The sequence below is a fragment of the Streptopelia decaocto genome (genome assembly GCF_964273445.1).
Source record: "Streptopelia decaocto genome assembly, chromosome: 19".
Taxonomy (NCBI): Eukaryota; Metazoa; Chordata; class Aves; order Columbiformes; family Columbidae; genus Streptopelia; species Streptopelia decaocto.
The window spans coordinates 7,349,870-7,375,601 of NC_138674.1; the positions used below are offsets into that span (position 1 = coordinate 7,349,870).

General features: G+C 49.6%; 1 protein-coding gene across 1 annotated transcript; it reads right to left on the bottom strand.

Moving 5' to 3' along the window:
• Positions 1-1,069: 1,069 nt before the first annotated feature.
• LOC309447984 (olfactory receptor 6B1-like) lies at positions 1,070-24,680 on the bottom strand (the record flags this gene model as incomplete). The annotated part of the gene is given in 5 exon segments (XM_082069130.1): positions 1,070-1,497; positions 1,500-1,613; positions 1,616-1,912; positions 23,925-24,000; positions 24,588-24,680. Coding segments are annotated over 5 exon segments (1,008 nt in total).
• Between the last annotated feature and the right edge of the window lie 1,052 nt (positions 24,681-25,732).

A 25,732-nucleotide genomic window follows, 5' to 3' on the forward strand; every position in this document is an offset into this window, starting at 1 on the left:
TCCCGGGCAGTCACAGATCCCCGCTCTCCGGGCGCTCTCTGGGCGGCTCCTGTCCGGCCGCTCCCCGCGCTCCCGCTCTGTCTCTGCCCGAAGGCTCAGGCGGGAACGGCCGCTGCGTCCCGGCCGGCCAATCGCAGCTCGCCGCCTCCGCCCCGCGCGCCGCCGGCCGTTGGCCCCGCCCCCTCCTCCCCTCATCCCCTCAGGAGGAACCTCACCCCGCCCGCGCTGCGTTCGGAGCTCAGCGCGCAAACACCTTCACAGGGCGAGAAATGCAGTTGGGATTCGTGCCGAGATGGTCAATGTTTACACATGTAACCAAAGGAGGCTCGGGCTCTGAACCTGGAAAAAGGAAAGGGGGTTAAGTTCTATGTAAAAAGTTATGAAACCTGTTGATGAAGTCTCATCCAAAGACCCCAAAGACCCTCCTCAAAGCCACCAAGTGACACTGCGCAGGCGAACAGGGAGGGTCAAGGGGAGACTGGAAATGGTTCTGAGACTCATTTTAATGAGAAGCGGGAAAGGTTATGGATACGTACAGGCGTTCCTGGGTCATTATGAATATGTAACACCTCACTGTATTTAAGCACAGCTCTTGTTGTTCAAAGGGTGCGTGTTGGGCGGAGCGAATCCCCCGCGCACCCAGCGCTGTTTTGCTTTTGCTCTAATGAACACGTATTTAAGGAATACAATTAAGGAATTGGATTAAACGTTGTTTATCCATAGAAAAAGCCTAAGTTATTTATTTCAACTTCCAATATTCCTGCATGGTTTTGAAAACTATAAATCTAGTGTTTAGGATTTTCAAAAGGAAATAATCCACCAGCCAAAGTCCTATTATGGCTTATTTTATTGATATTGTAGCAGAATATTCAGCGTCACAGCGCTCATGAATGGGAAGGAGACATTTGCACATAGAAACGATACCATTTCTTCCTTGCCGGACTTCAGTGCAATGAGTCAGTGATGACGGAGTCGGTGATGAACAAGCTGTAGAGGTTTACTCAGCTACATTTCAAGAAGGACACTTGTCACTCCTGTCCATGTTCCTCCGTATCCTTATCCTCAGAACTTACTGGTGTGCAAAGCAGCTTGTGCCCATGGGCTTTCTCAGACTCTCTTTCACCTCCTTGTTCCTCAGACAATAGATCAGGGGGTTCAGTGCTGGAGTGAACACAGCATCAAAGACAGACACTGTTTTGTTGAGTTTGGACGGATGGATCCTCCTGGGCCTGGCACACATGAAGAGAGTGGCCGAGAAAAAGATCGTGACAACAGCCAAATGGGAGGTACAAGTGGAAAGGGCGTTTCTCCTTCCCTGCGCTGAAGGCACACACAAGATAGTTGACAGGATACAGCAGCAGGAGAAAACAATGATCAGGAGAGGGATCAGCAGGATCACCAAGGCCCACACAAAGTCCACTGTCTCTGCAAGGGACGTGTCAGTGCAGGAAAGGCTCAGCACGGGAGAGATGTCACAAAAGAAGTGGTTCATGACGTGAGTTGTGAAACTAAAGACACCCTGACCAAGGAGGTGGAAAAGCCTCCTGCCCATGAGAGAATCAACAGCTGAAGGCACAACTTGTGCGTCATGGTGGCTGGATAGTGCAGGGGTAGCACACAGCCAAATAGCGGTCACAGATGACACATTCAGTGCACATAAGGGAGATGAAGAAGTGTAACTGGGTCATGCAGCTGGAGAATGAGATGGTCATGCTCTGGGACCGGAACCCAAGCAAAAGCCTGGGCAGTGTTACTGAGACATAACAAATCTCCAGGAAGGACAAGTTCCCCAGGAAATAATACATGGGCTTTTGGAGGTGACGGTTCCTTTTCACCACAAAGATAATAACGGCATTCTCATGATTGTTACCATGTAGGTGGCCAGAAAGATCAGGTAAAGTGACATCTGAACCTGCAGCCCATAGGAAAATCCCAGGAGAATGAACTCTCTGACAGCAGTTTGGTTCTTCATTCCATGCTGGGTCCCACAGCGATCCCTGCAGGTGTCAATGGAGAAAAACAAACAGAAGAGTTCCACAACAGCAAGTTCATGTGAAGAATTGGGGCATTTAGTAAACTGTTTCCTGTGGAAACTTTCTACGAAGTAGAACAAGCATTTCTTACAGGAAAGAAAGTGAGAGGGACGCATGTCTTTATTCCAGTGACTTGTTCTGTACTGCCAATAGCAACACTAGAAAATCAACCCAAAATGTAGCAAAACCCCTCTGTGGCGCACACTGTTTTCATGTAGGATGGAATGTGAAGAACACAGACTGGCTGCTGACATTCCCGCTACTGACAACAGCACCACAGAGATTCAGGTGGTACAGGGATAAAAATTGCTAAAACCACAGATGTAGTATTAATGGAACACAGAGTTTTGAAAATGTCAGACTTTTTTCATTTCCTAATAGGAAATGATCCACCTTTGTGTTTCCAGTGGCAGCAGTGATGGTCACAGGAGAGACTGCTGCAGAGATTACAAATCCCTTAGCTACAGATTTGAGGAATTTATGTTTAAGCAAGAACTTTGAACTGAATCTAAAGGCAGATCCTGCAGTGGGTGGTTCCTCTGGCTTGTATTAAACACCTGTCTTTGGCAGAGAAGAAGAATTCTTTCTTGTTTCAGTTTGCTCTCAGCTCTGATTCAGACAGCTGTCCAGCCAGTAACTTAGAGCAGATCTTGCATGTTCCCATTGACTGTTTTGCTCTAGATTCCTTTTATATTCAGTGGATATCTGCTTGAGACATTGACTGAGCATTTGTAGCCTAGACTGTAATACTATATATGGATCTATCTCCTTGCAAAGCACATCTCCTATTTTTTTAATATAAAGTTGGTGGGGGGTTCCTAAAGAAAATGGAGATGGCATTGTTTAACAGTTCTAGTGAGCATCTGTCAAAGGTGTTGCTCTTGTGCAATTCTTTCTCTCCTGTAAGCATTGTTTTCCATTAAAACAATAGCAACAGGAACTCAAAATGTAAAGTTTCTTTGACCAGTCTGTAGTTCCTGAGATTTTCCTCCTCGTCCATTTTTAGGGTGGGTGCAATGTCTGTATTTCGGAGCGTTTGCAGACTTCCCTTCGTTCCCGTAACCTTTCAAAGAGAGCAGAGTCAATGGCATGGAGCTGTTTGGAACCAAGTTCAACGCCAGTGAAGTGAAGCAGTTGATTTATGGAAGTTTGTCTGTTAGAATGAGTCAGGTCTAGTTAACACAACTGACAGCATTGGCATGTGAAGTGTAAATGGATGTTACCTGAGTAGAATTAGGCAAAAGATTGTTATCCACCAAATAAATGGTAAAATGGCTTAACGTGCTCAAGAAAATACAGAAACTATTCAAACAAGATGTTATCCACAAGGAAATGCAAAACGCTTTGGAAATGTCTGGGACAAAAGCTGTAAAAGCCAATAACGGTGACAGCCCCCCAGAGACCACCAGTGAGATCTGAATGTGATATTCCCTACCCAGTCCTGTTACTGATGACACTCAGCAATGTCTGAGTTACCCAGGAGTACCTGATAGACAAGGTCACTACTTTATCCCTAAAACTGAAGAAAATGTGATGAACTGCACTTGGACTGCAATAGAACCTCATACAAGGATTTTTATTAGTATTAATTACACTTTACATTAACCTGTTTCTTTGTAGAGATCTGTTTCTACAATCAGGTGGTCATTGCCTGTTAGATGGTTCACGTGGTTACATGGTGAGTTCACAGATGATTAAATCAGGAGAATCATGCGCCCAAAATGTCCGTTTCATGCTGCCCCAGCAGACCATGCAGACGGGTGACAAGACCCGCTGCTGGGAATGCACACACGTCCTGAAAACTCAAATGAAGGTGCCTGTATTAGGAATAGCCCTTCCTGTTCGTATGTCTTGGGACACTTTTGGGAAAACACCGCGTTTGAATTTGGATCAATCTGGAAGAATCAAGACTGAGTTAGAGGAGATCGGAAACATGTTGCCGTCTTGCGTGAGGCACAGAAAGACAACAGCTCGTACGGATTTCAAGCGGTTTGGACATGATTTTTGCCCTGGATTCCTGATTCACAGCGTGGATTAAGAGGTGGATTGGAATGATCGTATCTGCAGTTGTTATATTTGTATGTTATGCTGCAATGTGTGGTGAAGCGTTCTGTTGCACTCACAAAGACAGTTTAGAAAAGGTGGGACTTATTTGATATGTAGATGTACACAAATAGGTCCCAAAGGGGGAATTGTAGTCATTACCACTTAAAAGAATGAATCCTCTTGCAAATCGCTAACCGAAATGTATCTAAATCCTTTCAGTTTTGGTCGATCTGCTCCACTAACAAGGGTAAGAGCGACTAACAAAACACGTAATTAGAAACTACAGAGATCACTGACCTCGCAGCTTTAGACGTTTTAAGCCTGCACAATTACTTGAGTTTTGTTTAAAACGCATCTTGAGATGGTGGATGAAGTGTCCTTTAGCTGAACGTTGATCCCTAAATGCTGAAATGATTATGTAACCAATATGCAAATGTGTAACCAATTAGGTCTGCAGGACTCCCTGAGGACGGTAACATTTTGGACATAGTGGCTGTTACTTTTCCTTCTGGTGTGCTGGACCCAGACCTGCACAACTCTGTAACAAATAACATCTCATCTCTGTGTGCTACAATTGGGCAAACTGTGCACTGGGCAGCAAACCTTGTTTTGGAGACAACAGTTGCCCTTGGCCCCCAGGCCCCACATCCCTGGGCAGGGGGGGCTCTGGCTGCTCGGCCTCCGCACGGGTCTGCCCTGCAGAACCCGCTTTGTCACACGGCTGCAGAGGGTCTGTGTGTCTGGAGCGGGAGGGGAGGCCGTGGAGCCGGGGTTGTCCCCATACAGACGGCCCGGAATGAAGAGGCAGCCAGACTGTCACCGGCAGCGCCGACTGGCAGTGCAGGATGTCATGGGCACAAATTAAAACGTATGGAATTCCATCTCAAAGGCATCTCAAAACACTTTCTGACAGGGAGGCGTGGGGGTGTCGTACAGTGGAGCAGATTGCCCAGAGAGGTTGTGCATCTCCAGCCTTGGAGATGCTCAAAACCCAAGTAGACTGTGTCCTGCACAACCAGCTCAAGGTGACCCTGCTGGAGCAGTTGGCTTGAACTAAAGGATATCAGCAGGTCCCTTGCAACCCCAGTGATCCTGAGATTCTGAGAACAGATAAGACCAATGCCTCCCATTAAAAAAAATAAAAAGCCCCCATTAAAAAAAATAAAAAGCCTTATTTGAAACGTGTTCTATGCCAGAAAGTGGTTTAGGTGTATTTTCCTTCTGGTTTCCGTGGCTGGTTGAGCCTCACGGATGGCGAGGTGAGCAGCATTCACTGCTCTTCTCTGCTCCAGCACGCCGGTCAGCTACTGCAGACGCTGCCAGCGGGTCAGCATGAGTGCAGCTTTATGCTTCCTACTGCAACCACCTTCGTGTGCCGCCTGTGTTTGGAAAGTCCTTGCAGGATGTTTGACTGTCTCCCTTCCCAGGGGCTGAGGAGAGGCCGAGAGTCCCGTGTGGAGGTGAGTTCTGAGGCACCTGCAAGGTCTTTTGAGGCAACTGTCGTCTTAAAACAAAGGCTCACTGGGGGCACACGAGGCTGCTCACACTCAGGAACTCTGAGCACTGCCAAGTGCCCGGTGAGGATGGGATTGGAACCCACGCGTGCAGAGCACAATGGATTAGCATCCATCGCCTTCACCACTCGGCCACCTCACCAGCTCACTGCAGCTGCTCCTGAGGCTGCTGACACGGCCGCTGCTCCTGAGCTCACGCTGCCTGCTCCTGCTGCTCTGGCTCCGGCTCCAGCTGCAGCTCCAGCTGCTCCGGCGCTGGCGCCTCCTGATGCCTGCACCTTCTTATCCTGCTGGACATGGCAGGGAAGGAAACAGCCTCCAGCTTTTGCCCTTTGGGGACTGGCCCACTCCCACAGTAGCTGGGCTGAGCTCTGAGGACCTTTGGCAAACAGGTCTCAGCATTCGCAGCAGGAAATGACTGAACAGCACAGCCCCACACACCTTCCCAGGAAGGAACACGGGGAGTGACCCTGGAGCGGTTCAGTGCCTCCAAGGGAATTTACAGCCTCTCCAGGGAGGTGCCAGAGTCCCCATGACTTCAGCTTTTCAAGATGCCATTGGACAGGTGCTAGATAATCTCATCTAGGCTCCCTTCCCCACAAAGCCTTGGAACAGATCATCCTCCAGGGAACCCTTCCACTCAGGGAGGTTCTCTGAGCTTTCAGACTTACATCAAACTTTGTTTTGTAGCTTTTGAGCTGTGCCAAGTAGTAATGGGGCTCCTTCCACAAGAGCTCTCACTCCACCTGGCCTTGCCTCAGCGCTATGAGATGTCAGGGGCAAAAGACGAGGCTCTCTCAAGGCCAGGAACCATGGGTAAACCTGTCATTTACCAGGAACTGTTTTGGGTTCTCAGCTGGCTGGCATTGGAGAAGAGGGGAGGATGAAACAGGAGTGTCCTGCAGAGCTGATGCCAACTGTCTTTAATGAGAAAAACAATGGGAAATGGAAAAGACGAGAGCTTAAGCAACACAGTTTGGGGGCTGAGGAAAGCTCAGAGAAATGCTGCCATCTGAAGGCAAAACTCCGTGACAGGCGTGCTGCTTTTCCTGTTCCCCTGCAAGGCTCTGGCAATCACGTATTAGCCACTGGGAAGGGAGGGAGGGAGGGAAGGAAGGAGGGAAGGAGGGAAGGAGGGAAGGAGGGAAGGAGGGAAGGAGGGAAGGAGGGAAGGAGGGAAGGAAGGAAGGAAGGAAGGAAGGAAGGAAGGAAGGAAGGAAGGAAGGAAGGAAGGAAGGAAGGAAGGAAGGAAGGAAGGGAGGGAGGGAGGGAGGGAGGGAGGAAGGAAGGAAGGAAGGAAGGAAGGAAGGAAGGAAGGAAGGAAGGAAGGAAGGAAGGAAGGAAGGAAGGAAGGAAGGAAGGAAGGAAGGAAGGAAGGAAGGAGGGGGGAGGGAGGGAGGAAGGGAGGAAGGAGGGAGGGAGGGAGGGAGGAAGGAAGGAAGGAAGGAAGGAAGGAAGGAAGGAAGGAGGAAGGAAGGAAGGAAGGAAGGAAGGAAGGAAGGAAGGAAGGAAGGAAGGAAGGAAGGAAGGAAGGAAGGAAGGAAGGAAGGAAGGAAGGAAGGAAGGAAGGATTTAATGGGAAGCATAAAGTCAAGCAGAGCAAGACGGGGAAAGAGAGAGGCTTTCTTGGGAAGAGGCAGAAGGCCCGTGCAGGCCCCTTCCTGCAGGGGGAGCGGTGGGAGCCCAACTCCTCTTTGGCCATGGCCTTCCTGGGTCTTCCTGCTTTCCTGGGTCTCAGCAGAGCTCCTGGTCACGCCCAGGGCAGCCTGGTTCAATGGGCAGGCCCGAACTCCTGACTTCTCTGAGTGGCTCAGAATCATAGAGTCATTTTGGTTGGAAGAGACTCTCAAGATCGAGTCCAATAATTAACCCCAAACTGGCACTAAACCGTGTCCCTAAGGACACAATCTACACATCTTTTAAACACCTCAAGAGACTCCACCACTGCCAAAGCGGCCTGTTTCAACGCCTGACAACCCTTTCTGGGAATAACAACACCCCAGGTCCTTTTGTGCCGGGCACTTTCCAGCCGCTCTTCTCCCGAGCCTGTAACGTCCATGGGGTTGTTGTGACCCAAGGGCAGGAGCCGGCACTTGATCTTGTTGAATCTCAGACAACTGGCCTCAGCCCATCGATCCAGCCTGCAGAGCCTTCCCACCCTCCAGCAGATCAACACTCCACCCAACTGGGTGTCATCTCTGAACTTACTGAGGGTGCCCTCGACCCCTCATCCACATAATTGATAAAGATGTTAAACAGAACTGGCCCCAATGAGGCGCGGAAAGGACCTTACAACCCTTGATGTTGTGAGGAAGGTATGTATTTACGACGTCGGACACACAGGGAATAGATTCAACCAAGATGTGTGTGTTTTACAGTAGCTGTGAGCTTGGGTAAATACAGTAAAGTGTTACATATTCATGAAAGTTTTAGGAACGCCTGTACATATTCATAACCTGTCCCCGAGAAGGCGGTTCTTATTGCAATGAGTTCAGGAGACCATTTCCAGAGTCTCCACCTCCGGCTCCTCCTGGCTGCAGCTGCGCAGTGATCGTGACCCCGGGTCCTCTTCTCTGTACACGGTCACCTTTGGTCCGGTGTGATGAGTTGGTGAGGTCTCCTACTGCTGAGTTGGTTAAAACTGGTGTATCTCCTGTCCTGTGCCCCAGTTTCTGTTCTCTAGCTCACCCAAGGATGCACCAGGGATGCACCCAAGGTTTTTTATCTTTGCAAGGCGTCAGCGAACTCCTGTTTCTCGCACAGTAAGTTACACAGAGCTAAGCAAGGCTGGGCAATAGTGATGTGGGTTAAGGGTGGGCTCGCTAAGTGTCTTTAGTGATGTGGGGTCCGGTTATTTCTTTAGGTGTCAAGTGTTAGTTCTTTAAGTGTTAATTAGTTAATTGTCAATTCCCTGTATCAGCAGGATCTGAGGGTGCAGCGTTTGAAGTTTCAGAACTTGGGGGTGCAGGATTAATGCGTGCAGGGTGTTTGGGGGAAGGATTTCGGGGTGCATGGTTTTGAAGTGCAGGGTTTAAAGGGGCAGGATATGGGGTGAACGATGTGGGGGTGCACGTTTTTTGGGGGTGCAAGATTTGAGAGTGCAGGGATTTGGGGTGATGGATTTCAGGGTGCTGGGTTTGGGGGGAAAGGATCCGGCTTTGGGGGTGCAGGTTTTTAAGGTGCAACTTGTGCGGGACAGGATTTGGGGTATAGGGTTTTGGGGTGCAGCATTTTGGGGGTGCAGGGCTTGGGGAGGCAGAATTGAAGGTGCAGGGTTTGGGATTGCAGGGTATTGGGGGAAGGATCTGGGGGTACAAGATTTGGGGTTGGTGGGTTTTGGGGAGCGGGGTTTAGGGGTGACAGGTTGGTGGCTTCAGGATATGGGGGTGGAGATTTGAGAGGAAGGGATAGGCCGTGCAGGATTTAGGGGTGCAGGGTTTAGGGCAGCATGATCTTGGGGTGAAGGGGTTAGAGTGAAGGGTTGGGTAGGGCAGGATTTGGGGGTGCAGGATTTGGGGGAAGTTTTGGGGTACAGGATTTGGAGACACAGGGTTTAGGGCAGCAGGATCTTGGGGTGAATAGGTTTGGGGGTGCAGGGCTTGGGGGCTCAAGCTTTGGGACTTGAGGATGACAGATTTATGAGATTTATGGGGGTAGCATTTGGGGGTGCAGGATCTAGGGGTGCAGATTTTTTGGGTGCAGGGTTGTGGAGAGCAGGAACGGAGGTGCAGGGTTGGGGGTGCAGGGTTTGGTAGGGCAGGAATTGGGGGTGCAGGGTGCTGGGGGGAAGGATTTGCTGGTGCAGGTTTTAGGGTGAAGGGTTTAGGGGTGCAGAGTTTCGGGGTGGAGGATTTGGGGGTAGAGGGTTTGGGGGTGCAGGGTGTTGGGGAAGGATCTGTTGGTTCAAGATCTGAGGGTGCAGGATGTTGGGGTGCAGGTTTGTAGAGCATAGGGTTTGGGCAGCAGGATCTGAGGTGCAGGATTTAGGGGTGTAGGACTGTGGGGTGAAGAGTTTGGGGGACAGAATTTCGAGGTGAAGGGTTTGGGGTGCAGGAACGGAGGGTGCAAGGTTTGGGTGTTCAAGATTTAGGGGAGCAGGATCTTGGGGTGCAGGGTTTGAGGGGTGCAGGATTTGGGGGTTCAGTGTTTAGGGTAGCAGGATCTTGGGGTGCAGTGTTTGTGGGTGCAGGGATTGAGGGTCAGGATCTAAGGGTGCAGGATTTGGGGGTTCAGGATTTTGGGGTGCAGGGTTTGGGGGGTACAAAGTTTAGGGGGCAGGGTTTTGGGGTGCAGGATCTTGGGGTGTATGAGTTTTGGGTGTGGGATTTGAAGGAAAATGATTTGGGGTGCAAGGTTTTGGGGTGCAGGATTTGGGTGTGTAGGAATCAGGGTTGCAGAGTTTGGTATTACAAGTTTTGGGGTTTCATGGCTTGGGAGGAAGGATTTGGGGGTGCAGAATTTAGGGGAGCACGGTTTCAGGGTGCAGAGATTGGGGGGAAGAATTGGGGATGCAGGTTTTTGGGGGCATTATCTGGGGGGGTCAGGATTTGGGGTGCAGGATTTTGGGGTGTAGGGTTTTAGGGTACAGGACTTGGTGGTGCAGGATTTGGGGGTGCAGGGTTCAGGTGGTCAGGACCTGGGGCTGCAGTAATTTAGGGTGCATTGTGTGGGAGGACAGGATTTGGGGTGCAGTATAGGATAGTGGAGAGGTTTTGGGGTGCAGGATTTGGGGGTGCAGGTTTTTGGGTGGGGAATTTGGGGGTGCAGGGTGTTAAGGAAGGATCTGGGGGTGCAGTATTTGGGCTTTAAGGGTTTTGGGGGGGCAGGATCTGGAAGTGCAGAGTTTGGGGACAGGATCTGGGGGTGCAGCATTTGGGGTTACAGGTTTTTGGGGTGCAGGGTCGAGGAAATTATTTGAGGTGCAGGGTTATGAGAGTGCAGGATTTCTGGGTGCAGAGTTTGGGGTGCTGGGTATGGGACAGCAGGATCTGGGGGTGCAGGTTTTGGGGGTGCATTCGTTTGGGGGGAGGATCTGGGGTGCAGGGTTAAAGGGTTCAGGATTTGGAGGTGTAGAGTTTTGGGGAACGGGGTTTTGGGGGAGCAAGGTGTAGATTGTGGGGTGCAGGAACTGGGGGTGCCTGATTTGGGGGTTCAGGGTTTGTGGGTGCAGGGTTTTTAAGTGCAGGGTTTGGAGGGGGGAGGCTTTGGGGTGGAGGATTAGGTGGTGCATGATTTGGGGGTTGAGGTTGGGGGGAAGGATTTTGGTGGGCCTGGTTTGGCGCTACAGAGTCTTAGGGTGCAGGTTCTGGGGGTTCATGATTTGGGGGTTCGGCTTTAGGGCAGTAGGATCTTTGGGTGCAGGATTTGGGGTTGCAGGGTTTGGGGGCCAGGATTTGGGGTGCAGTGTTTTGGGGTGCAGGGTTTGGGGAAGGAGGATATGGGGGTGCAGGGTTTAGGGCGGAAGGATCTTGGGCTGCAGGGGTTTGGGGCGGAGGGCCTGGTAGGGCAGGATTTGGGGTTTGAAAGTTTAGGGGGTAGGGGTTGGGGTTCAGGATTTGGGGGTGAATGGGTTTGGGGGTGCAGGGTTCTGGGGTGCAGGGTTTGGGGCAGCAGGATCTGGAGGTGCAGAGTTTTGGGGTGCAGGGTGTTGGGTGCAGGATCTGGGGTTCCAGGATTTATGGGTGCAGGGTGTTGGGGGTTTAGGGTAGGAGGATCTTGGGGTGCAGGGCTGAAGGGTGTGGTAGGGATGGATTTGGGGGTGCAGCGCTTTAGGGTGAGGCTTTGGGGGTGCGGGTTTCATGTCTTTAGGAACTGGGGGGGCAGGGTTTTGTGGCGCAGTGTCGAGGGTTAAGATTGCGGGGTGACAATCAAACCCTGGCAGGTGTATTGTTAACCTCCTCTACTCCCTCACTTCCCCCTTTTGCCCCTCCCTCTCCCGCTTCCCACTCAGCACAGGCGATCGGGAGGGAAAGAAGGACAGAGAGAAGAGAGTTGGAAAATTAGAAATGTTTTACTAATGCTGCTAATAAGAATAGAGAAAATAATACAAAATATACAAAACCAATCTTGAAAATCCCTGCAGCTGCAGAACCGGCACCCGAAGTCCTGGACTGGACTCTGCAGCCAACCGGAGCTGGATTCAGTCTGTCACTGGCCTCAGTTCGAAGGGACGACTAGCAAGGTCCTCTCCTGATGTCGGCCATAAGCAAAAGGGATGAAAAAGGGAAAGGGACAAGATCCTCATGATCTCCCACTATTATATGAAGTATCACGTGAATGGGATGTTATACTCCGTTGGTCAGTTTCTTGGTCACCTGTCTCGTTACCCCTCTCGTGAGATGTCCATCCATGCTTATCAATAACTTCACATTCCATTGCTATGTTCACCAAAACATGGATCTGGTTCTCCAGGAAAATGCAGCTGATATGAAACTTTAGCTGACAGGCAAATTCACTAAAAGAGAAACTTGCTTTTTAACAAAACCAGGACATTCCCCCCCTTATGCCATTCACTAAATACTTAAACCTTATCAACACAATCTATCAACACAATCTAATTAATCACTACTACTATATATATACACAGGAGTAATTAATCAGTGGACCATCCTTTAAAAAGTTCTTTAAGTTCATTTTGTCACGACAGTCTCCCAGGGCAGGAAAAATGGTACAAGTGCATCTCATGACCACTGTTTGTGGGTTAAAGACAACAGCTTGGAAGGAGCTGTCAGGCGCCACTCGAAGAAGCGAGCGCTGGTTTCATCATCAGTGTCTTGATCTGAAAAACACTTATTAAACACTGTTAGTATGGCAATTCACATCCTGCAGTTCAGTATTGAATATTTTCACCTAGAATCAAATCCCCTTGAGGTACACACCGAACTTCTCCATCCTTAAGCATCACCCACCAGGTGCTGCCAGGTCCCTGGGCAAAAACAATCCCACGAATGGGCTTGATTTGCCTGAGGCAGGAGTAACCGACTGCCTTTCCTGACATGTTTGTCATGTGTACTACAGGAACTTTATCTCCTTCTACAGTCCGTAGAATTCCTGATTGGGCAGGCCCGGATCGATTGGTTGATCCCCTGTTGTTGACCAACCACGTGGCTTTTGCTAAATGTGAATCCCAGTTTTTAAAGGTTCCACCACCAAGTGCCTTTAGTGTAGTCTTTAGCAAACCATTGTACCTTTCAATTTTCCCAGAGGCTGGTGCATGATATGGAATATGATATACCCACTCAATACCATGTTCTTTGGCCCAATTGTCTATAAGATTGTTTTTGAAATGAGTACCGTTGTCTCATTCAATTCTTTCTGGCGTACCATGTCGCCAAAGGACTTGCTTTTCAAGGCCCAAGATAGTATTTCGGGCTGTAGCATGAGGTACGGCATATGTTTCCAACCATCCAGTGGTTGCTTCCACCATTGTAAGTACATAACGCTTTCCTTGACGTGTTTGTGGAAGTGCAATATAATCAATCTGCCAAGCTTCTCCATACTTACACTTCAACCATCGCCCCCCATACCATACAGGCTTTAACCGTTTCGCTTGTTTGATTTCGGCGCAAGTTTCACATTCAGGAATAACCTGTGAAATAGTGTCCATAGTTAAATCCACCCCTCGATCGCGAGCCCATTTATATGTTGCATCTCTACCTTGATGCCCTGAAGCATCATGGGCCCACCGAGCTAGGAAAAGTTCACCTTTATGTTGCCAGTCCAAGTCCACCTCAGCTACTTTAATCTTAGCAGCCTGATCCGCTTGTTGGTTGTTTAGATGTTCCTCGGTGGCTCGACTTTTAGGCACATGAGCATCTACATGACGAACTCTCACAGGCAGGCTCTCTAGCTGAGCAGCAATGTCTTGCCACAGTGTGGCAGCCCAAATGGGTTTACCTCTGCGCTGCCAGTTGCTTTTCTTCCACTGCTGTAGCCACCCCCACAAGGCATTTGCTACCATCCATGAGTCAGTATAGAGATAAAGTATTGGCCACTTCTCTCGTTCAGCAATGTCCAAAGCCAGCTGGATGGCTTTCACTTCTGCAAACTGACTAGATTCACCTTGTCCTTCAGTGGCTTCTGTAACTTGTCGTGTGGGACTCCACACAGCAGCTTTCCACCTTCGATGTTTTCCTACAAGATGACAGGATCCACCTGTGAACAGTGCATACTGCTTATCAGTCTCTGAAAGAGTATTATACGGTGGTGCTTCTTCAACACGTTTTACTTCCTCATCTGGAGACATCCCAAAGTCTTTGCTTTCTGGCCAGTCTGTAATCACTTCTAAGATCCCTGAGCGATTGAGATTTCCAATTCGAACTCGTTGCGTGATCAATGCAATCCATTTACTCCACGTAACTTCGGTTGCATGATGTGGAGAGGGAACCGTCCCTTTGAACATCCAGCTCAGCACCGGCAGTCGAGGTGCCAGGAGGAGCTGTGCTTCAGTACCGATCACTTCTGAAGCAGCTCGAACTCCTTCATACGCTGCTAGTATCTGTTTTTCAGTTGGAGTATAGTTGGCCTCAGATCCTTTGTATCCTCGACTCCAAAAACCTAAGGGTCGACCTCGGGTTTCTCCTGGTGCTTTCTGCCAGAGGCTCCAGGTAAGTCCATTATCTCTGGCTGCGGTGTAGAGCACATTTTTAACATCTAGTCCAGTCCGAACCGGTCCAAGGGCTACAGCATGAGTTATCTCACGCTTAATTTGTTCAAAGGCTTGTTGTTGTTGTTCAGGGCCCCACTCAAATTGGCTCTTTTTATGAGTCACTGGATAGAGAGGGCTCACAATGTGGCTGTAGTCAGGGATATGCATTCTCCAAAAACCTACAACGCCCAAGAAAGTCTGCGTCTCCTTTTTATTAGTAGGTGGAGACATTGCTGCAATTTTGTTGATCACATCCATTGGGATCTGACGACGGCCATCTTGCCATTTTATTCCTGAAAACTAGATCTCTAGTGCAGGTCCCTTGACCTTGCTTCGTTTTATGGCAAAACCAGCATCCAAAAGAATCTGAATTATTCTCTCACATTTCTCGAAGACTTCTTTCGCTGTGTCGCCCCATACGATGATGTCATCAATATATTGCAAGTGTTCTGGAGCTTTACCTTGCTCCAGCGTGGTCTGGATCAGTCCATGGCAGATGGTAGGACTGTGTTTCCACCCCTGGGGCAAGCGATTCCACGTGTACTGGATGCCCCTCCAGGTGAAAGCAAACTGCAGCCTGCACTCTGCTGCTACAGGAATAGAGAAAAATGCATTAGCAATGTCAATTGTAGCATACCACTGAGCTGCCTTTGACTCCAGTTCAAACTGCAGTTCTAGCATGTCAGGCACAGCAGCACTCAGTGGTGGCGTAACCTCATTCAGGCCACGATAGTCTACAGTTAGTCTCCACTCATCACTAGACTTACGCACTGGCCAGATTGGGCTGTTAAAAGGTGAGCGAGTCTTACTGATCACACCCTGGCTTTCCAATTGACGGATCAACTTCTGGATAGGAATCAAAGAGTCTCGATTGGTGCGATATTGCCGGCGATGCACCGTCGTGGTAGCAATTGGCACCTGCTGATCGTCAACCATCAGCAGTCCTACAACAGAAGGGTCATCTGAAAGACCAGGCAAATCAGACAGCTGTTCAATTTTCTCAGTGTCCACGGCTGCTATACCAAATGCCCACCTATACCCTTTGGGGTCCTTAAAATACCCTCTCTTGAGGTAGTCTATGCCAAGGATGCACGGAGCATCTGGACCAGTCACAATGGGATGCTTTTGCCAGTTTTTTCCAGTTAGGCTCATTTCAGCCTCTACAACAGTCAGTTCCTGGGATCCCCCAGTGACTCCAACAATATTGATGGATTGCGTTCCTTTATAATTAGAAGGAATTATTGTGCACTGTGCACCAGTGTCCACTAAAGCTTTGTACTCCTGGGGGTGTGTTGTACCAGGCCATCGTATTTGTACAGTCCAATAAACTCTGTTATCCCTTTCCTCCACCTGGTTGGAGGCAGGGCACCTCTAATTTCTGTTTTGCACAGTCTCTGGGTGTGAATTAGAGGTTCCTTCAAGAGCATCAGAATCTCTTCTGCTCTTTTTGTAAACTGGAGCAGCCACCTTCCTAGGAGTTTTTCCTTTGATCTCACGTACTCGTTCTTGAAGTTCTGAGGTAGGTCTTCCATGCCACTTATTCATGTTTTCTCCTTGCTCATGTAGGAAGAACCACAGTGAACCTCTTTTTGTGGGCTGCCTCTGTCCTCTCTCTCGAGACTGGAAACGCCTTTTCCTAACAGCTGAAACATAGGTTTGTGCAGGTCGTGAATGGTATGTGTCTTCTCTGAGTTCTTTGATTTCTCGCAATAGCTTTTCAAACCGGTCATCAGATTTTTCACACAGTTTCTCCACAGCAGAGACACAAGCCCGTAGAGAACCAGCAAGGCTGTCCTCAAAGTTCCGGAGCTGCTCAATCACTTCAGTAATATCTTGTACACCTCCAGCTGACCAGACCATTCCTGCCAATGACTTCGCATATGCAGGTGGTGCACTTTGTACAAATCTGCACCACAGAGGTCGTGTACAATTGATTCTATCTGGGTCTGTCCCCTCTTGGCTGTTTGGTCCAAAATAAATGATCTCTCGCACAGCTAATTCTCTCAGGAACTGAATACCTCTCTCCATAGTATTCCATTTCCCTAACTTGGATATACAGTCTTCCTTGTAGGGAAATCTTACTTTCACAGCTGCCAGGAGTCGGGCGCAGAGAGCTCTTCAGAAAAGATAGGCAGGGTAGGAGAGGTGGAGGGGTGGCTTTGTATGTTAGAGAGTCACTTGAATCTGTTAAACTTGAGGTCAGCAGTGACAAGGTTGAGTGCCTGTGGACCAGAATCAGAGGGAAGTCCAACGAGGCTGACATCCTCGTGGGTGTCTGTTCTAGACCACCCAACCAGGATGATGAAGGAGATGAATTATTCTACAAGCAGCTGGCAGATGTCTCAAAATCGACGGCCCTTGTTCTTGTGGGTGACTTTAACCTGCCGGATATCTGCTGGGAGCTCAATACTGCACAGAAGAGGCAGTCTAGGAAGTTTCTAGGACAATTTCTAGTAAATTGTCTAGAGGACAATTTCCTTCATCAGCTGGTAAATGAGCCTACCAGGGGCAAGACCCCGCTAGACCTACTGTTTACAAACAGAGAAGGGCTGGTGGGAGATGTAGTGGTTGGAGGCCGCCTGGGGCATAGTGACCATGAAATAATAGAATTCTCAATACTCAGAGATGCAAGGAAAACCATTAACAAAACCTCTACGCTGGACTTCCGGGGGCAGATTTTTGCCTATTCAGAAGTCTAGTTCAGAGCATACCCTGGGAAACAATGCTTAAAAACAAGGGGGCCCAGGAGGGTTGGACATGCTTCAAGCAGGAGGTTTTGAGTGCACAGGAACAGGCTATACCAGTGTGCCGAAAGGCTAGCCGGCGGGGAAGACAACCGGCTTGGTTAAACAGGGAGATTCTGAATGAAATCAGAAATAAAAAGAGACTTTACCGACTGTGGAAAAAAGGGCTGGCTACTTATGAAGAATTTATGGAAATAGCTAGATCATGCAGAAAAAAAATCAGGGAAACAAAAGTGCAATTTGAAGTTAATTTGGCCAATTCTGTCAGGGATAATAAAAAGTCCTTCTTCAAATATGTTAACAACAAAAGGAGGGGCAAGGAAAATCTCCATTCTCTGTTGGACTCTGAGGGAAATATAGTTAACAAAGATGAGGAGAAAGCTGAGGTACTTAATACCTACTTTGCCTCAGTTTTTACCAGTAAGACAGGTGGCCCTCAGGACAACTCATGTCTGGAGGTGGTTGACAGAGATAGGAAGCCAAATAGGCCCCTTGTATTCCAGGAGGAAATAGTCGGTGATTTACTGAGCCATCTGGACCCTCACAAGTCATTGGGACCAGATGGGATCCATCCTAGGGTGATGAGGGAGCTAGCAGAAGAACTTGCCAAGCCGCTCTCCATCATCTTCCAACAGTCCTGGCTCACTGAGGAGGTCCCATATGATTGGAAATTGGCCAATGTTACCCCAGTCCACAAAAAGGGCTGCAAAGCTGACCCTGGCAACTCCAGGCCTGTCAGCCTGACCTTGGTGCCTGACAGGGTTATGGAGCAGATCATCCTGAATGGAATCACACAGCACCTTCAGGATGGACAAGGGATCAGACCCAGCCAGCATGGGTTTAGGAGAGGCAGGTCCTGTCTGACCAACCTGATCTCCTTTTATGATCAGGTAACTCACCTGGTGGATGAGGGGAAAGCCGTGGGTGTGGTCTATCTGGACTTCAGCAGGCCTTTGACACTATCTCCCATAATATACTCCTGCAAAAGCTGGTAGCCCATGGCTTGGACAAGTGTACTCTACGCTGGGTTAAGAACTGGCTGGAGGGCCGGGCCCAGAGAGTGCTGGTGAATGGGGCTGCATCCAGCTGGCGGCCAGTCACTAGTGCTGTCCCCAGGGGTCAGTGTTGGGTCCAGTCCTGTTTAACATCTTTATTGACGATTTAGATGAGGGGATTGAGACCATCATCAGCAAATTTGCTGATGACACCAAGTTGGGAGGGAGTGTGGACCTGCTGGAAGGCAGGAGGGCTCTGCAGAGGGATCTGGACGGACTGGAAAAATGGGCCCATTCCAATGGGATGAAGTTCAATAAGGCCAAGTGCCGGGTCCTGCACTTTGGCCACAACAACCCCCTGCAGTGCTCCAGGCTGGCGCAGAGTGGCTGGAGAGCAGTCAGACAGAAAGGGACCTGGGGGGACTAATGGACAGGAAGCTCAACATGAGCCAACAGTGTGCCCAGGTGGCCAAGAAGGCCAATGGTATCCTGTCCTGTATCCAAACCAGCGTGGTCAGCAGGACAAGGGCAGTGACCCTTCCCCTGTGCTCTGCACTGGGGAGGCCACACCTGGAGTATTGTGTTCAGTTCTGGGCCCCTCAGTTCAGGAAAGAGATTGAAGTGCTGGAGCAGGTCGAGAGAAGAGCAACAAGACTGGGGAAGGGACTTGAACATAAGACCTATGGGGAGAGGCTGAGGGAGCTGGGGTTGTTTAGTCTAGAGAAGAGGAGGCTTAGAGCTGAGCTCAGCACTCTCTAGAACTACCTGAAGGGCAGTTCTAGCCAGGGGGGGATTGGTCTCTTCTCCCAGGCAGTTAGCAATAGGACAAGGGGCCATGGGCTTCAACTCTGCCAGGGGAAGTTTAGGCTGGATATTAGAAAGAAATTCTTTACAGAGAGAGTGGTCAGGCATTGGAATGGCTGCCCAGGGAGGTGGTGGACTCGCCGTCCCTGGAGGTTTTTAAACTGAGATTGGACATGGCACTTAGTGCCATGATCTAATAAATGGACTAGAGTTGGACCAAGGGTTGGACTCGATGATCTCTGAGGTCTTTTCCAACCCAGTCAATTCTGTGATTCTGTGAAATAAATCCCCATCTCCCACTGCACACCCAGCCAACCAAGACTGGAAAACTGAAAGCACAGACTCCTTCCCTTGCAGCTGTTGCTGTATCATTGTTGTTGTTCAGAAGGACCCTCTGCCATGTGTGTGGGGGGATCTGGAGCTCTGAGCAGCCCTGACCCACACAGCCCCCTTCAACCCCACAAGCTCCCTGCCTGCCCTGCCGGGGGTCGCTCCTTCCCCCCACAGCTGCTGCCATGGGATCTCCCGGGCAGGCTGAGCGCTGACCCTGGCAGGCGGCAGAGTCCCTGCCCGGCACAGCCCTGGGGTGCAGGGACCCTGCTCTGCAGGACAGCCCTGGGCACCCCTGGGTGCTCACCCGGCTTCACAGCTGTTCAACATGGCCTGACAAGAGCCCCGTCCTTACAGATCCCACCAGCTGTGCCTGTGCCAGTTTCAGGAGATGCCTCCAGGAGCTACAGCTGCACTGCCCTGCACCAGAGACTTACCCTGGCAAGGGCTGCAAAGGTTTCTCCTCCAGTGAGCTCTCAGTCATCCTCCCAGTCCTGACCACCTTGAATCTCTCTCTGCCTTGCTCGTCTGCTGAGATCCCCAGGCAGAGCCCTCAGCCCTGCTGCGTGTGCAGAGGAGCTGCTCCTGGGCAGAGCTGTCTCTCTGCAGCGCTGCCGCTGCCATGAGCTCCCTGTGTCCCAGGAGCCCAGCCCAGCTCAGCAGCACAGGAGCAGCACAAGGCGCTTTAATGACCCCTCTGGTGGGTTTGGGGCTGAGTCCATGGACCTCAGACCTTGAGAAGAAGGTAAAGAAACTTCTCAAGAAGTCAAAGTCAGATGCAAACTCCAAAGTTTCCTGTAATATTAATGGGTCTCACTGAGGGACACAACTGAAGAACTGACCCCAGGGTTTGGTTAGAGCAGAAAACTGGAGGCAGTGATGACAGGTCACGAAAAGCAATGTAAAGGTCTCTCTGATGCTGAGTAAACCTGGATGTGTTTCATTAACCAAAGGACTAAGCCCTGACCCCCAACCCTGGGGAGTCAGATCCTGTCCCTCCCACGTTGCCCAGGGCCCTTCCTGGGACAGTGTGATGTGGGGCTGTGCAAGGCCAAGAGCAGGACTATAGTCCCACACCTCCCAGGTTCCTGGCTGGTGACAAGGTGGGTTTTTGAGCTCATTGACAACGTCTTCCTGACACGAGTGACTGAGGAGTCAGTGGGGTGAGGTGCCCTGTGGGACTTCACACTTACAAACCAGAAAGAGTTGGTCAGGATGGAACAGTCAGGGATGGGAAAGTGGAGCTGAGGCTCCTGGAGATGAGAACAAGGCCAAGAGCAGGATTTCAGGAGAGCAGGATTTGGCTGCTGAGGGACCTGCTTGGGTCCTGTGGGATATGACCTTGGTGTCTGCAGAGCTTTTCTCTCCCATCTCCTCCCTCCTCTCTCACACCTGCTGTTGTGCAGCGTTTTTTACCCTTTCTCAAATGCAATATCCCAGAGGTGCTGCCAGCATCACTGAGTGGCTCAGGTTTGGCAAGGAGTGGGTCCATCTTGGAGCAGCTGAAATCAGCTCTGTCTGACATTGGTCAAACTCCTGTTGTCTTCTCAGAGAGGTGACAACAGTGCACACCCACACTCACCCTCAGTTCCAAGACTTTGACATGTAAACCAAGTACAGGGTGACAACATGTTCGGTGTTACAAAATAATTAATCATGGAGAAGAAATGGAAAAGATCTTCCATCAGCAACCTGAGGAATTCTGCAGTCAATGAGCCGGTTCCTATGGGAAAATGTAATTGCCCTGGCATTCATTGACCAGTCAAAGCTGTACGTGCCAACATTCTAGAAGATCTTGGGACAACTTCTTAACATGTCTGCCTGGTGGGCCAACAAGGGTGATGTTCACCTGGATCTGGAACTGGGAAACAAGGAAGAGCTGGTGAGGGATGTGAACATCAGTGTCCACCTTGGCTGTTGTGACCAGGACACAGTGGGGTCCCAGGCACCAGAGGGGAGGGAGGAAGGCCAGCAGCAGAGCACAGGCTGGTGGGCTCCAGAGGAGAAGACTTTGACATACTGCGGGGCTGATTCAGGTGGTGCCATGGGAAGCAGCTCAGAAGGGTGAAGGAGCTCAGGAAATCTGATCAGCCTTACAGGACAGGCTGCTCCAAGCACAAAAATGATCTATCTGAGAACCAGTGAAATGGAGCATTTATCTCGTGAGGGTGTTTGTCTGAACCGATGGAGCTGCAGGGCACAAAGGCAGCACACAGGAGGTGGGAGCAGGGGAAGCTGCAAAGGAGGAATTTAGAAACCTTGTCCATGGATGTGGGGATGATGACAAAGCTGCCCGGGACTTTATACCTGCAGGGGAGGCTGAGGGCAGCAAGATGAGCTGACACAGTTCCTTACAGAAAAAGACCAGGGTAACATAGACCTGCTGCTGAACTTCATAAGAGCAGAATCAGACCGGACTGAGGTTCTTCATGGCTTCTTTGCCTCCATCTTCACCAGCAAGGTCTCCTGGGACTTTGTTCCTGAAGGCAGGAGTCTGGAGAACACCCAGCAGTGGATGGGGCTCAAGTCAGGGGTGACCTGATCAAACTCAGACACCATTACAGAACAGGAGATGGGTCACTTGACCAGCTCCTGAACACAAGTATCGCTGTGCTGTGACACCTGAGATTGCCAGGGACACCCACCTCTTGGTCCAGAGGAGTGTGACTCCTCTTGAGGTGACCTGGCCTTTCCCCTCGCTCATATGGTGATTTAGGCAGCCACTTTTCTGACATATTCTGTCTTTCCTAGGAGACATTCCACACCAATATGAACTGAAGGCTGCTGATGTCACCTGTTCTGGAAAGGGAGGGAAGGGCGAGCAGGGAAGGAAACAGAAAAAATTTGGCTTTATTGCTATTTATTATGGAAATGGTCTCTGTTTGGCTATTCCTGAAATCCCCCTAATCATCCACACCCGACTTTAAGCCTTTAGGAAAATGATGCACAGAGCCTTGGCTTGTAAGAGCATTTTAGATGTTAATGAGCCCTCTGGTGTCATGATCCTGAACTGCAGATACTGAGAGAATGAACAAACCTCTAATGAAGTGAAAGGCAGAAGCAAACCCCAAGGTTCTGAGGGTGTTTGGACCCCATGAAGGGCCATCACTGACACAGCTGTGAAGGAAACAACCAGTGCACGTCCCTGTCCCTGGAGGCTGGTGAAAGAAAGACTTGGAGACACTGATTCCAGGTGGTGAGGGCCATGTGGAGGTGGCTCTGGTGTCATGTCAGCCGTTGATGCTTGTTCATCACCAGAATGGCTGACTCATATCCCTTTGGACCTGGTAGATTTTTCTCAAATGTTTTTCAAGGCTTTTCCTGTGGTCAGTGTGAGTGTTTTCTGTTTTGGGGTGGGTTTTATGTTAAGTGCTGTTGCTTTAGCTGCAAGGTTCTGGTTTTCTGTGGAGTTGGAAATGCCTGTGAGTTCCTCACAACTCATTCAGCTTCTTTCATACACCTGGCAATGGTCACCAGTCACCTCAGTGTCTGAGTCTCACACTTGCTTGAATCCCCTATAATCCATAGCCATCACTCCAGGAGGTTCCTGCATCCACCAGGCTCATGTCAGCCCTTGATGCTTGTTCATCACCAGAACAGCTGAGCCCTGACCCCTGGGACCTGGTAGATTTTTCTCAAATGTTTTTCAAGGCTTTTCATGTGGTCAGTGTGAGGGTTTTGTGTTTTAGGCGTGGTGTTTATGTCAAGTGCTGTTGCTTTAACTGCAAGGCTCAGGTTTTCTGTGGAGTTGGAAATGCCCGTGAATTCCTCATAACTCATCCAGCTTCTTTCATACACCTGGCAATGGTCACCAGTCACCTCAATGTCCCAGTCCCACACTTGCTTGAATCCTCTATTTGGATCCATACCCATCACTCCAGGAGGTTCATGGATCCACCGGGTTCATGGATGATTCCTGAGGACCATCCAAGTGTGGGCAGTGTAAGAGAGGAGCAGAGCAGGGTCAGCTCATGGGCCATGACTGAGCACAGCCACCCCAGCAGCAGCCGTTCCCCATCTCCCAGCCACAGCCATGCCCACAGGATGGAAATGTCACTGCCATACATGCTTAGCCCAAGAGGGGCCTTTCTTCCTTCCATATTGCCAGGAAAATCTTCCTCCTGTTCCTCCTCCACCTGCAGACATCAACTGCTTTCCATTTGTGGGCTCAGACATGGCTGGAAGGGTTCACTGAAGCCATCAGCCATCTCATTGCTTCTCCCTGACATGCCCTGACCCTCTCCCACACCTACAATGGCCAATCACGGCTGCTCAGGGTCTCCTGCTCTTCAGAAAAGGCCTCGAGCTTCTTGGTTCTTCCTGGTGCTTATTATGAACTTCCTCGCTTGTGGGAAACTGCAGCGGGTCTGTGGAGTCCTTGACAGAAAATATGGGAGTAGAGATCAGCCTTGAGATATTAAGATTTACCCTTGAGAAAGATGGGAGTAAAGGAGTATCTGGAGGTATGGAGTTGTACCCGTGAGAAAGGAGAGATATACCCGTGAGAGAGAAGGGGATAGAAGAATAACATGGATGATAGCAAAATTAACCAATGAGATGTTAGTGCTGTAACTTGTAACCAATAGTGAAAAGACACATGAACTGGTAGAATTGTATAAAAATGCACTTGTAACAATAAATGGCACCTATTACTTTCATCTTGAAAGAACTTGGTCCATGTCGTTTGTCCGTCTCAACCGCGACATATGGTGACCCCGACGTGATCCTGCCTGAAGAGGATCTCGCCTAACAAGGTGACAGCGTGAAGCTGTGAACAGCCGAAGAAGAGCTGTGGAGACGGAGCCCGGTACAGCTGATGAGAGCAGCCGAGGAGAGCTGCCGAAGATCCGGATCGTTGAAAAGACACCTCGCTAAGGAGTAGGTGAGCTACCGGGAACAGGGGGGCTGAAACTTATCTAAAGAAGAGGGTACTATATTATCCACATAGAAGCTGCTTCTGAAGAAGCACGGTATTAGCCTCCCGGAACTGACTTTAAGAAAAATGTTACTATGGGGCAAAGCACAAGGTTTAGAGGTTAATCCTGTGACAGCATTTAGTGTGTCACAATGGATGGACTTGGGAGATAAACTGTTTGACAGTGCTACCCAAGGGTCCAAGGAAGCAACTGAACTGTTAACGACGTGGCGCTTGTTATTAGACACTCTGAAAGAGTTAAAACAGCAACAGGCAGAGGCGGCAGAGGGGGATGGTCTCCCTGGCTCTTCTGGGCCAGATTCGGAGAAAAAAGCAAGATTAAGTACTACTCTGATCCCCCCTGTTACTAAAGATTCGTCAAAACCGCCCAAGTCCATGTTATCTGACACGGATAAGGATCCGCGGCACTTTCTTGGAAAGTTAAAAGGAATAAAGGAGGAGCGTACGTATGTGTGGCCCCGAGATCAGAAAAAAACTATGAAAGACTCGTATACGTATGTGTGGCCCCGAGATCAGATAAAAGCTGTGAAAGACTCACATGAAAAAACAGTGTTGGGTTGTGCATGGTCTCGGGAGGGGCCCTCAGAGCACCGGTCAGAGCACCGCGTTCGGCCGACTGCTCCGCTGTCATCGATCACGGCTCGAACCTCTCCTCTACCATCATCAACCGTGGTTCTGCCGTCTGCGTCACCGCCATTAATCACAGTTCAACCCTCTGCCCCGCCGCTATCAGTCGCGGAAGAAAAAAATGGACATTTTTTTTCCTATCCCCCCTTGCTTGGAGATTTAGGTGGGGAGGACCCCCCCGTGGTGAGCCAGACCGAGCCAAATAACGTAATTCCTACAGATTTGGGTCCCTCCAACCTGCCCCCTCCTCCCACCCGCACTGAATTCCTGAGGGTGAGGGTAGAGTTTCAGAGCGTAAACCGAACTTACCAAAAAGCTGGGATTTACCCCCAGTTTCGATTGCAGTTAAACCACGGGACCCTGTGCGCTTCTGGAAGAGACACTAGTTGACATACCACAACTACAGGCACGATAACTTTCTGAAATCCTGAGGCAGTCAACAGACCTCGCATATTAAGCTATGATAAAGGTGCCTGAAACCAACAATGCAGCAAAATCATTTGCAACTGTTAATCAGGGTCCCAGTGAGAATTACATGCAATTTATGGACCATCTTCAAGAGGCCATCAATAAGCAGGTTGAAAACTTAGAAGCTAAGGAAGCATTGGTGTTGAAATTAGCAGTAGAGAATGCTAATGTTTGCTATCAACATGTTATCTACAAGTTTTACAGTACACATTATGTGTTTCTGTGTATTGCCTCTCTGAAAATCAAGCAGCTTGTCAGGAATGTGAGTTAATTGTTTTACTAGTTGTTTTTAAGTGCACCGTAAAACTCTCTCCCCATTTTTCCCAGTCGTGCTGCAAGCAGCCTGTGTTTTCTACCCCTCCCTCCCCCTTCTCAAGGCTTTTACTTGCAAGATGGGGTCAGGAACAATTGTTTTCAGTTGTGTTCCTGAAAAATCAGTATTGGGAGGTGTTTTAAAACTTAGGAAAGCACTCGGAATTATAAGGAAGGAAGATCTTGTTAAATATTGAAATCAGTGTTGGCTGCTGTTTCAGTTAAATGATTGGGAAAAGTGCCCGGAGAATAGAATTTTGTTGCAATTAATGTTGT